Source organism: Pelobates fuscus, chromosome 12 (genome assembly GCF_036172605.1).
Source record: "Pelobates fuscus isolate aPelFus1 chromosome 12, aPelFus1.pri, whole genome shotgun sequence".
Taxonomy (NCBI): domain Eukaryota; kingdom Metazoa; phylum Chordata; class Amphibia; order Anura; family Pelobatidae; genus Pelobates; species Pelobates fuscus.
Genome location: NC_086328.1, coordinates 22752896 through 22767099, shown reverse-complemented (window position 1 = coordinate 22767099; position 14204 = coordinate 22752896). Strand labels below are relative to the sequence as shown.

The window sequence follows — 14204 nt, the reverse complement described above, 5'->3', positions numbered from 1 at the left end:
CATATCACAGCGATGATATTGTCCGTGAAAGTGACTTTTTTTGCATTTTTCACACACAAACAGCACTTTTACTGATGATATAATTGTTGTGATACATTTTCCAGTTTTGAAACACTAATATTTGTGTTCAGCAAAGTCTCCTGAGTAGAACAGGACCCCCCATGTACAGGTTTTATAGCGTTTTTGAAAGTTACAGGGTCAAATATATGGGTCAAATATTTTTACATTGAAAATGGCCAGGTTGGTTACGTTGCCTTTGAGAGCGTATGGTAGCCCAGGAATGAGAATTACCCCCATGATGGCATACCATTTGCAAAAGAAGACAACCCAAGGTATTGCAAATGGGGTAAGTCCAGTCGTTTTTAGTAACCACTTAGTCACAAACACTGGCCAAAATTAGCGTTCAATTTAGTTTTTTTTTTTAGTGGGACAGCAGTAAGGCACTTTTTGCACTATAACCACATTGTCCTGTAGTGGTTATGCTACTTCAAGTGTTCTTGTAAGAAAAGAAAGTGACATTCTTGACACAAAGCATTTAGTTCTAATTGCCCTGTTGCAAATGCACACTTTTGGAAATGCCTCCATCAGTAAGGATTTTCTAACCAAAATCATTAGGCATTACAATGTTACTATGTTACTAAACTATACTGTGAAAGATTTGAGATGTTCCACTGTAACAGCGTTAGGCATACAATTTATCTTATTTATAAACATTTAAGCACAATTAACTCACCACCACATTCTCAAATAAGTCCACAACCAAATGCAATGCATGTCATATGGTTTGTGTTCTTGTGCACTTTACAGTTAGACTCCAGGGCCTAAGTTACAAACACAACATCCTGTAATCTGATGGAAAAACAGTGGTGACCTCATTAATGCAGCTGAAAAGCATTCCGATAAGAGACTGCAACTGTAACTTAAAACAATCCAGTCTAACACAATAGACCTTTCTATTAATAGTCAAACAGGAAATGTACTGTCCCCAGAAGAGGCCCTGAAGAGAACCTGCCCAACATGGAAGTACGAATACAGATAAAATAGAATGATGGATAATATCGATGTGCTGCATAGGAAACCGACGGAAAGTTACAGAAAACTAAAATACACAAATATTGTTCTGCTTGGCACAATAACTGTTTTAATGGCGAATGCCAAGCAAAGGGTTCAACCATTTATTGAGAGGCACCTCTAAAACCACAGGAGACAACCAAGTCTCAAAATTGGGATCAGGGCTGATCTTATTTAATAAGAGGAGTAAGAAAGCATGGTGCACTTACAGTTCAAGGAGATTTGTAACGCACACTATGACCTCCAAAACCATTCAAGCATTCTCCACCACCTCCCATAAAACCAGTCAGGCTGCCTTCTATAGAACTAGCAAGAATCTGCACAGATCAATTTATTTCAAAGCGATCAACATTAGAAGGGACCTGTAAGATGGTAAACAAATCCTTTTTACCCAGTTCATGGAATCTCTGTGTTCGGGACTAGATCCAAAGAGAAAATTATTTTAGGTGAGGTTAGGATGTACTACTGTCCATTACAGTTAAGGCTCCCTTCAAAAGGCCAACTTCTGATTTGCAGCTATATTCTGAAGTATCCTATAGCTTTTCATTCATATGGCTCTAAAATCCAATATGAAATAAATACATACATTTAAAAAAAACCACCACCACATAAGGCTTATTTGAAGCTAAATTTAAAGCTCTTGCCGCGCATGCGCATTCAGCCGAAGAGGGAGTAGAGTCCCCAGCGCTGGAGAAAGGTAAGCCTTTAACCCCTTCCTCCCCCTAGAGCCCAGCGGGAGGGGGGACCTAAAGACCATATAGTGCCAGGAAAACGAGTTTGTTTTCCTGGCACTATAGTGGTCCTTTAACCCCTTAAGGAACAAATTTCTGGAATAAAAGGGAATCATGACGTGTCACATGTCATGTGTCCTTAAGGGGTTAAGAAAAGTACCTGTCTAAAGCATGTTTCTCAAAGATTTCACTCAATAGTCAGTGGTGGACTGAGTGTCAGATGATGCTCTAAACCAATCCTCCAACTCCAAAAATCATAAACATGAGAGCGGAAGTCAAAGTGGCAGAGTATTTTGGGGTAAAACTGTTGGAAAATGGTTGACCTCATAAGACGACACACATTTGGCCTCCAAACCCCATAACCACTGGTTCAAAACTACCAATGAGAGGGGCCGACTCATGTTAGTTTCCAACTCGCACTAGAAAACTAAAGATGTCCAAAAAAACTCTCCAGCTGGCCAAGAGTGAGCCTAAGCAAAAAAAAAAAGCCTGCATTCTCCCTGGGTGCTGGCACTTCTCAAAGATTAATTTAACATTTCTGAAAAGAGCCCCCTCCACACATTACCCCAGCAAAAAAAACAAAAAATAAAACAAACATTAGAAAGCACGCACACACACACACACACACAGATTACCACAGAAACCCCCCCCCCCCCCCCCCCCCACACACACACACACACACACAAAAAATCTTACCCTTAATACAACAGGCTGCCAACATACACACTAAACATCACAGACAGTCCTATCTGAAAAGGCAGTTTACATCAGGTGTTCCTAACCCTGTCCTCAAGTACCACCTAACAGTCCAGGATTTAGGGATTACCCTGTTGTGTCTAAATAGTTGTGTTTTTCTTTTTGTTTTGTTTTTTAAACACCTTAGATGCAATCCTTAAATCCTGGATTGTTAGGGGGGTATTTGAGGACTGGGTTGGGAACCACTGGTTTACATTAAAAACATTGCAGACACAGGCTATAGACACCAGAACCACTATATTAAGCTTTAGTGGTTCTGAGGACTATAGTGTCCTTTTAAGAATTGTATTTATTTTCTTGCTGAAAATTAAGCTGTTCGGTAAACAAATTTTGAAAATGAACATAAATAAAAGATCTGGCTCCTAGATTCCAAGCAATGTTGTCAAGCCCTGCCGTAAGGGACTATAAAAGTTGCCTAACCCAAACACTAAATGTACTTCCTGGTTGTCGTCCTGCAATGATTGCAGACTTGATGTTTACTCTCCAAGCTCTGCATGAGACATTGAACACTCCCCATAGAGATACAACGTATGTCTATGAGGAGATGCAGATTTGTGTAATGCAGTGATGGTCTTGTACTGAGAAGCCCACAAGACTATAGTCTAAGGGCCGGTGCGCGGGATAGATAATGTAAGTAAATACACAAGGTAAGGACATGTACTATCAAATGCCCCAAAAAAGAAGGAAATTACAATGATCAAACTACAACTATATATCTCTCACCCACCTGACTAAGGTGTATGGAATAAAACAGACAAATTGTAAACCATACTAAATCACCAGCTTAAACGTGGTTTGTGTTATCCACAAAAACTGCAAATGTGACTTTCAATTACCATTTCAAAAAATATTTATAAATGTGTTAAATAGAAGCTGTCCCATGAACCTTGAGGGACACCACTTACCACTTTTATACAACTTAAAAATTTACAATTGGGGCGGAGCTTGGCTACAGACAGACGGACGCACTCTTGATGGGCTCTGCATTTAAACTACTAAATCTAACGGTTCCCGGCGAATTAAAAGGTTGTGACCGTCCCTAACCGGCTCACAAAAGCCATGGGAAGGAAAACTAAGAAGCAGAAGGCGGACAAGCCTAATCCCGGAGTAAATATTGGTGATCTGTTCTGCAAAGCACACGTGGACCCAGAATGGCCGCCAACCTAGGGGAATATACAGACTCATCGGAAGACCTAGGCCTGGACGACTACACAGGCGGTATGTTTGCCCCGCTGGAGCAGCAAGCCCCTACAACAGGGGATTCCCGACCAGTCACGGCAACAATACTCAAAGATAGGCTGATGTGGCCCAACTACGTATAGACCTCACAGGCTTAATTGGTTGCATTGGGCAGGTTGAGGCTTCCACAGAAACCCAGGCCCAGACCACTGCGGGGCTCCAACTTGAGGTGAAGACGCTCAAAGCACAACAAACCAGAACAGCGCTTTGCGGCGCTGGAAGACCAAAGGTGCCGCAACAACGTGAAAGTTCGTGGAATTTCTGAAGAAATCCCAGTGGAAGAACTCCCGCACTTGATGTGGAGACTCATCGGAGCTCTGCTGGCACCCAGGCAAGCAAGAAATACTCACATAGAGGCAGTCTTCCGGGTCCCTAAACCTCGCACAGCTCCGGTGATAGCGCCTAGGGACCTAGTGGTCAAGTTCCGTACATATGCAGATAAAGCAGCGGTGCTACACCATATCAGTTTGAAAACATGACACTGTAGTTCTAGGCTGACCTGCTTAGGGACACTTTACAATGGCGGGGATCGCTGCAACCCTTTACGGCCCTACTCAGGAATAGCAACATAGGGTACCGATGGCACTCACCGCAGACACTGCAAGTCCTGCACAACAACACAGACCATTCCACCACGGACCTGGAGGAGACTGCCGCACTGCTTCAGCCGCTTGGCTTGTGGGGGACTTGCTAACCCACATCACACCACCAGGAAAGAATCTACCCACGCATCGATGGAATCCTGCGAAGATCAAACCATTTGTGGCCCAAAGAGAGAAGCCGGAGACATATGCTGCTACCACCACCTGAATCAAGGGACCCTTAGCCCCATTGTGTCATCTACCAGCATAAGGACACTTACCTCTAGTGGTTTGAAGTTCTCTACATATCTTTTCCCCTAGCGTCACTGTCTATATGACACCAGGTGCCACCAGAGGGCACTCATGACCTTCGAAGTTGGTTACCTTTTGCAATATTGGACTTTTTTCTTTCTTTCCTCTTTTATCCCTACATTATCACTTGGACGCCCTCTGGACTCCAATATCCAGCCCAACTCTGGTCCTTCACAACCCAGAAAGCTGTACCAAAGCATTAGAAGCCTCCCTCCCGGTCTTTCGGACCATTTGGCTCATTACCAACAAGCTAGTAGTACACCAACTACCTCCCCCAATTCCTAAGTTACATAGGCTAGGAGTGAGCAGACGCCACACAGATTAGAACCCACAGCACAGATCTAGCTCATTCCACAAATAGTTTTGGTCTCTTCGTTATGATAAAGGTATTCTATTTCTGTTCTGTTTAAAATGGGCTTCAACCCTTTCATGTAAATAGTACTTTGATTGCGCAAGACCGAGCCATATATGAGCGCAGTCAATATGCTGAGTTATCACTTAAATATAAAACCCCACAGACCGACAAGCGCGCCTGCTGTCTATTAGAAGCTATTTATATGTCTAAATCTCTACTTACTAATTTTATTTTACTGCGAGTGTGCTCTAACAATAAAAGAGGCACATCCATTTGTATGTCTACTAAATCTGGAGAACCTCTGTTAAACCCACTATCTAGACTAGCCTTAGTCAATATAACCTGTATGTAATTCCACAGTTGCCTAGCCTGACCCACTCTGTTTCCTTTAAACAATGATTTTGTGCGGTTATTATATGCCATGACATTGTCTTACACGGTTGACCTTAATGTACTTGCTCCTGCTGTCGTGGCAGCGCAAGCTCTTTTGTTACAATATGCACAACAAAAGTAAAGAATTATTAAAAAAAATTAATGACAACTCGTTGTACGTTGTGTTCTTAAGACAACGTTCTACACAAGACTATTCATCTAGACCACTTTCTTTTAGTTTTTTGAACACTAACCTATTGTGTGGAACTGTATCAAATGCCTTGGCAAAATCCAAGTAGATTACATTCATTGCAACAACATAGAATGCAATAAGGTTAAGCTTTACATGACCTATTTTTTTTATAAAACCATGTTGATTTTGCCAATAATGATCTTCCCAATTAATTCATGATTAAGCCCTAATAAGCCTTTAAATACTTTCTCAGCCAATGAAGTTAAGCTCACATGTCTAATTTAAGATAAATATTTGGAACCTTTTTGAATATAGGAACCACATCTGACTTCATCCAACCCTCCAATATAATTTCTGGAAGATTAAAAACAGAGGTTCACTTATGTCCACACTTAGCTCCTTAAGTATTCGTGGGTGAACAAAGTCAGGCCCCAGAAGATTGTTTACAAAGTCACAAAGTGCACAATAATATTAAACTACCATCTAGCTGACAGAATGTAGCACTTGGCCATATGATGCAAATCCCAATGGAGCTTAGGAGAAGAGTAAAGTACAAATTGGTAGTGTAATCACTAGGACATGACCTCACTATTTAGATTACAGAATAGTTACACAGTAAAAGAAAAAAAAATAAACTGTCAAATTGTGCTATGCATTGCTTTAAATGGATATTTCAGGCTGAAGTTGATCACCTTTAATGCATCACAAACAGAATTAAAAACATTTAAAGTGTCCATTGGATTTTCCTGCATTTGCAACAATTGGTCTTTGCTTGGCTCACTGTAGAAGATATTAAGCCAAAGAATTTAAACATCCAAGCACAAAGCTCCTTTAACTTTGAAGCATCCCAAAGATAGGAGTATTGGCAGAGTTAAGTTACCGTAATTGTTAAAAACAAAACAAAAAAAAAAACACTTTATAATCTACCAAGCTTGAACAATTCTAAAGGGACTTTAGGTCTTTTGCTGTTTGTTAAACCACAATTTCCATCTTTCTCACTTAATGCACCAGCACATTATTTGGCTTTAATTTGATGACACACACACACACGTTATAAAAATAAAGACACAAAAATGCACAAGAGGTATGCACAAACTCGCAATGTATGCCTTTGCCACCATCATGTGAAGCTAGAGCACCATATAACCAGTTTTAACAGTTAGGACAATCAAATCTATAAAAATCTGATGTCTCATTCAGGGGCATTATAGCAGTTTGGCTGTTGAAATTACTCAGAAGAATAAACAGAACTAGATATGGGTGGGGTGGGGGGGGGAGGAGGGGGAAGAAGCACAACTATGAGAGATATTGCTATAATAGAAGATGCATTTAAAAAAAAATACATAGTATCAAGTATAAGTGACAAATGTGTACAAAGTGCATTAAAGGAACATTATAGTCACCTAAATTACTTAAGCTAAGCTGTTTTAGTGTATAGATCATTCCCCTGCAATTTCACTGCTCAATTCACGGCCATTTAGGAGTTAACCCCTTAATGACAACTTCTGGAATAAAAGGGAATCATGACGGAATATATCAGTCGTCTGTCCTTAAGGGGTTAAATGACTTTCTGTTTATGCAGCCCTAGCCACACCTCCCCTGGCTATGATTGACAGAGCCTGCATGAAAAAAAAAAAAACTGGTTTCACTTTCAAACAGATGTAATTTACCTCAAATAATTGTATCTCAATCTCTAAATTGAACTTTAATCACACCCAGGAGGCTATTGCAGGGTCTAGCAAGCTATTAACATAGCAGGGGATAAGAAAATCTTAATTAAACAGAACTTGCAATAAAGAAAGCCTAAATAGGGCTCTCTTTACAGGAAGTGTTTATGGAAGGCTGTGCAAGTCACATGCAGGGAGGTGTGACTAGGGTTCATAAACAAAGGGATTTAACTCCTAAATGGCAGAGGATTGAGCAGTGAGGCTGCAGGGGAATGTTCTATACACCAAAACTGCTTCATTAAGCTAAAGTTGTTCAGGTGACTATAGTGTCCATTTAATACATACAGTGTTAATAAACCACTGATGCAATAAACATTTGATAAAAACCAAGGTGCACAATAAAAAAAAATTTTTAATCAAAATGTATAAAATATTCTTTATTTTTAAATATACATACACACACACATTTTTGTTAATCAGTGTCTCTTATTGGGAAGAATAGAGTCACAGTGAGTTACACTGGATTCCTTCTTTTTCTTTGTTAATAAGTAGATCAGGCCAAGATATTAATCCACAAGTTGAAACAGATCCTGTAGGTAGGTGCAAGAACAAACTGAAGAACACCAAGTTTGTATATAGTTAAATCCTCGAGAGTAGGTAGAAAAGCACTGTGATTAGGTATCCCACTCAGAGCTTTCAATAGCTGTCAGGAGAGGTGGTCAGCATCATTACAGTATCTGCTAGTTTTGCAGATTTAAAAAAAAAAAAAATCAGAAAAAAAATAGAATAAAAAGTAGTTTTTTTTATTAAGCAGCTATCGTACAGAAGGTAATGAGGAGCTTAAATATCAGCATCAATGGAACTGTGTAATTGTTTACACTTTTAAGGGTTACATCTTCCACTGAAATATCCCTAAATTACCAAAGGGGTAATCGAGAGACCGCAAAAGGGGGTTAAATGCAAGATTAAAAAGTAAGGGCAATAAGGGACAGCCCCCCTGGCGAGCACCTCTGCCCAACGCAAAATAAGAGGAATCCGTTAATTGTGACACAGGTTTGAGGTTTTGCATGTAGGTATGTAATTGGATTATTGAGAAGGTCACTGAAACCTCAATATGGGGAATTTTAAACCTAATTGGTGGGGTGGAAATAATTGTAAAGAAAAAAAACAAAACTGATTAATTTGAGTATGGGAGTCAATTTGTTCACCCAAACTAGCTTGAATACTGCTAATGGGGTTACAATGTGACTTCTGACTTGCCATCCTGCCATCACAGAAATCGCATACTAGTATACACCAACATCCTAAATTGTTACCATACATGAGTGACCTGAACAACTAAAGGGACACTATAGTCACCAAAACATGCAGAAAGGATTTCATTGGGCTGAGAGAAAGCCAATAATACTCCTCTAATAGCTAATAGCCATGTACAGCATAACTACAACAGAGGACTTCATTTCAGAGAAAGCAACACTTCACGTCGGTCAAGCACACAAAAGGGTCATTAAATGAAATGAATGGGTATGTTATTACTGAATGGATATTCTAGGCTGGAGTTTAATATCACTTTTAAAGTATTATGGGATATGGGAAATGGGAAATGGGAAAACATGCAATGTAAACAAGTCTGAAAAAGCTCTCCTCTAAATGCTTCTGGTTAGCTATAAGACAGGCATGAACACCACTCTCCCATAAAAACTGCACAGCTGCAATGAGCATGCTAAGTGGTCTAAACACTACCGCCCATTGTAGTGGTTATGGTGCGATCAGACTCCTGACATCATTCCCAGGTTCTGTACCAAGAACATTTTGGGTCCTCCATGTGTTGTGGCATGGCCCATTGATCAATAAGTCAGCATTAGTTATATCAATTTTGTATTTGGACAACATCGGCTGGCTGAGAGACTCTTCCACCATCATGAGGACTTTTCCTGATGGACCATGTAAAATTCTAGTTGGACACCACACCAATGATCAGGAAACCCATCCACATCATTTTACTGTAAACCAGCACAATAAACAAACCTAGAAGCCCCAGCTTTCATCTCAACACATCTCCTGAAACACTGATTCTCCACGCATCCTAGACAAACTGATATGCAGACCACCAACTGGGAAGCTACTATTTGGAGGGCTTGTAACAAACATAAGAAGCACATTGCTTACCTTTTTCCCAGTTTGTTTCTCCACCATGTCGTAGCTGAGAGAAAATTCTTCTGGCTGTGGTGTTTTAGAACACCCACCCTTGGGCATCGTTTTGCCTTCCTTACTTGGCCTTCATTTATGCCCCTATCGCTTCATCATCAACAGTCTGTAACAAAAAAATAAAAACAAGCCATTAGGCCACAGTTTAGACAAAATTATAGCATTCATCACTAGATTTTACCCAATTCACCTTTTCACTGCCCTGGCATGACAAACTGCTTTGGGAAAGACCACAGATGATTTGATCTAAGCTGTGCAATGTTGAACACAACTTTTATTCTTGCATGCCCAATTATTTGACTGAAACTCACACTGGATCGCTTTGTTATCAAACGTCTTTTCTTTTTGTTTTTTAAAGCAGTAGGCATGGCAAGAAAAAAGGGGTACAAATGTGGATAAGCAAAATAATACACATACATACAGTAAAGCATGGGAAATCATCATAGATTTGGCGGTAGGGAGGTTTGAGATTGCTGTTGCACAATAAGTGACCAACAGAAATAGAGATGTATTAAACCCATACATTTGAATAGACATTTCTGATGCAACAATTATTCAGTTCTAAATCAGTAGGCAAATTTCATAAACTTTAGTAAATTTATTAACCCTTTCTTCTCCTCCCCCCCCCCGCCCCCCGCCTCTCATATCCAAACTTTCTCTCCTACACCCTTTCTCTCCCCGCCTCTTATCCGCTCTCCCCCTTCCCTGCCTCACTCTTGCCAGTGTCAACCTACACTCACCTACCATTCAATACCCCAACGTCATATTCTTCGTTAAGACCCCCGTATTTAGTTTTATTGTCTCCTCCCTCACTATTTTAAGAGTGAGGGGGGGGTAGATAGGGATTAAATTTAATTGGGGGGGGGGGGCTCATGAGTGGGGGGACAAAAGGTCCCCCCTGCCCCTTATTGTAATAGGGAGGACAATAGGTCACCCCCACATTGTCATTGAGAGTCCCCACCTGCCGCTCATGGGTGGGGTAGGATAATAGCTCTTTCTGACAAATCAATGGATGAAATTCCCGAAGCAAATGCTCAAGTGATTAACTGGGCGTGCGCGGCAATTTCACAGCATTATCTAGTGTGGGCAGATGACGTGTCCCACAGGGCCTTCATCTACTCACACAAAGATGGCGGCGCGCAGGACCTAGGTCTTGGAACAAATAAAGATAAATAGGTAATAGGGGCATTTGGGTGTGACTAGTGGAGGGGGGAGAAGGGGTTAAAAATTTGGCCATGACAGTGCCGCTTTAAGATATACTCTTGATACACTGTTGGAATTCCAATGCAATCCAAAATAACTCATGGGCAAGCCTAAGGTTGACAAAACATTCACAAAAAGGCTTAGCCCTGCCGGCAACTCTTATCTAAACAGCAGGCCGCACAAGTGTTGGCTTTGGGATTTGGGTACTGTCTCACTCATAGCAAGAAAAGAACTGTTACAAATCGCTATTTGTAACTGGCCCTTTAAATGAGAAATTGCCCTGCTTCCCTGGATTGTGGAGAAGCATGTTTGCCAGCCTCCTGCCTCATGACTATGGCCCCTGGAAGATTGTGCCCCTGAAAACTTATTAACATTTATTGGGTGTGTATGGCCCTTTAAGAACCGTCTGGGGACATATTGTGACTTTGCTGAACAATGCCCCTTTAAGACTATGTCCCCAGACCTGTAAAATAACTTGCCCCTGGCTTTCTCCCACTTGGTTCAGTAAATAGGGCTTACTGAACCAAGTACCACACAGGCAGACCACCCAGAAGCTAAAGTGTGCAGGCAATTTACCTCCCACGTTGTGAGGTTACTGCCGGTCAATTGCACGTGGCGGCGGCCATCTTGGTTTCCTCGAATGCGGTCAGCGGTGTATGCTAACGATTCTGTGGAACCAAAATCGGCTACACATTCTGCCGAACACCGCTGACCCTTACCTTCTCCCATACTGAACTTGCAGCTCCAGAGACTAAGTCCCGTTCGAAATGGGACTTAGTCGTTTTTTCGCATGAAATTGACCGACCGCACAGCCCAAATCTATGGAACTGTTTTGGGCAGGAAATTGTGCTTGCGGTCGGTCATAAAAGGACTTCCAGCTAACTTTTGATCCACTGGAGGGATTTGGCTGATTTTTGGAAGTGTTTATGTTTGATGTATGCTGAGTCTGAATATGCAACTTTTATTGAAATTGGATGTATGGTTTTAAAGTTACAGTGTGTGTGTAAAAACTGTATTTTTATTGCATGTAATAATTGGTTTAACTGTTTATCTGAGGGGAGGGAACCTGTGGGCTGTACTATGCTGTTATTGGTTAATTTCATCCTCCCCCTGGGAGTGTCCTGTGTGTACCTTATCCTAATAAAAAGCAGGCTGGGTGTTCCAGTCCTCAGACCTCTTCTGACCCTCAATACGTAGCCGTGTCTCGTTATTGGAGGGAACTGCTATATCACACTGGGGATTGCTATGCGATGCATATTCCCCTGAGCTCTTAATCACTTAGCTCTTTTAAGAGCTTGTTCCAGATACGCTCTCCTGGAGGAGAGGTCTTCCCCACACGGTCCTGGAGGACAGAAGCCGATCCAGGGTGGAAGGAAGACGGCGCGGCTCCAGTTAAGCTACGGCAGTTGTGGAGTCTGCGGTGGTTGTGGTGTCGTCTGCAGTGCTTGGAGTCCTCTGAGAGCGCTAGGAGCATCCATCAACGGAGGGTACTCGGTCGGGGTACACGGAGCTCCGTTACAAGAACTATGCAGGTTCCAAGAGATCATCCATAGAGCTAATGTTGTACTAGGAAAAGGTCTGCTGGAAGAAGATGGTGGTGGCCACGAGGGACAGTTTCAAGAAAGCAAATATACCTTCCACTGTCACCAGAACCTAACCAGAGATGCCACTTTCAGGGGAGTCTCTGCAAAATGTGCAAAGACTCCCTTAAAGGGACACATCCACTTTAAGTACATAAAGACACACATAACCCTACAACGAAGAGCACTTTTAAAACAGGCAAATTAGAACCAAAAACATAGTAACTCCACTATAGCAGGCCATAGAAACAAAATCAAATACCGCTACACTAATATTTAGCAGTACTACATCAGTCCCTTTTACGAATAAAGACAAAGCATACTGCAGAGACGTGCCTGATCGTCACAGTCCATAAAAGACATTCACCACCAATATGTTAAAGGGATACTCCAAGCACCAAAACACCAACATTATCTATTGCTACATATATGCTGCACTCTCCGTTTGTGAATTATTAAATTTGTTAGCCGATAGGAAGCAGCACCCGATTACAGACAAGTTTAACCCCTTAAGACCGCAGGACGTACTATGCCGTCCTTATTTGGGCGGCTCTAAACGCCGCAGGACGGCATAGTACGTCCTGTGCGGTCTTACCCCCCACGTGGCCGGCGGCACATGGCCGCTGCAGATCGCGGTCGGGGGACATGCCTGGCCCCCCAGGCAGCCCCCCTGTGCCTGGGGACCGCGGTCTGCAGCTTCTGATCGCAGTGACAGGCTGTCACTGCGATCGGTATTTACCATGTGTCGGCCGATTTGAAATCGGCTGACACATGGAGCCGGCCGCATTCTCCTGCAGCAGATCGCGGTCGGGGGACATGCCTGGCCCCCCAGGCAGCCCCCCTGGGGTCAGTGACCGCGATCTGCACTGTCAGGCTGCAATCAGATCACACTGACAGGCTGCCATAGCCTGTCAGTGCGATCAGTGTTACTATGTGTCACACATGTAACTGCAGCCATTAGCCCCCCACAGATCGCGGTGGGGGGCATGCCTGTACCTCCCAGGCACTCCCCCTGTGGCCAATTACCGCGATCTGTAGGAGGTGATCACAGTGACAGCCAGTCACTGTGATCACTGTTAGTATGTGTCAGCCAATGATCTCAGATCACTGGCTGACACATTGTCTCTGCCCCTCTCCTCACCTCACTTCGATCTGAGAGAGAGAGGCAGAGAGATCGTGGTTTTTGCAGCTCCTGTGTAAAAAGAAAGTTTAAAAATTTTTTTAAAGTTTTAAAATTTATATTTTATTTAACCCTTTCAGTGCTGATCACAGCATATTACTGTGATCAACCTGATTAGGGTATTTATTTATTATTATTTTTTCGGATCAAAAAAATTATTTCTAATTTTTTTTGACCCTTTGTGTCAGTTGCAGCAACCCAAATCTCCCTTAACCCTTTCCCCGCTGCCGTGATCACTAAACTGTACAGTTTATCTGCTGTACAGTACTGTATCAGTGATCACTGTGATCAGAGGGCTCTCTGATCAGACTGACTTTTTTTTAGGGTTATTTTTATAGATCTGAAAATAACCCTTTCAGTGTACTGATTGCAGCTGCCTATACTGTGATCAGTACATTTATATTATTTTTTGAGGGCGGGTAGTAGGTGTTAGGCAGGTAGATAATTAATTACCCACTTTAGTATATAAATTAACTAATTTGTCCCCCTAGAATGGCACGTCGCTACTCAGCCGAGGAGGCGTATGCCATTCTGGCAGGCAGTGATAGTGATACTCTGCAAGACAGTGACACTATCACTGCCTCTGACTTTGAGCCTCTGAGTGAGACCTCAAGTGATGGTGCCCCACCACCACTCACAAGAGGACGCTCAGCAAGCCCAATGCCAGGCAGAGACTGGGTGCCTCCAAATATGATGGCCCCAGAAATACCGCCGTTCACTGTTACACCTGGCATCACTGTAACAGTGGACGACTGC

The 14204-nt window shown here is 42.3% G+C and overlaps 1 protein-coding gene across 1 annotated transcript in view; it reads right to left on the bottom strand.

Moving 5' to 3' along the window:
• Window positions 1-14204, bottom strand: part of ANKRD11 (ankyrin repeat domain containing 11) — a 160725-nt gene that overhangs the window by 36573 nt on the left and 109948 nt on the right. The window contains exon 3 of the mRNA XM_063437640.1: window positions 9447-9591. Coding sequence (XP_063293710.1) covers window positions 9447-9533 — 87 coding nt within the window. The 5' untranslated portion in view covers window positions 9534-9591. The remainder of the gene's footprint in view (window positions 1-9446; window positions 9592-14204) is intronic.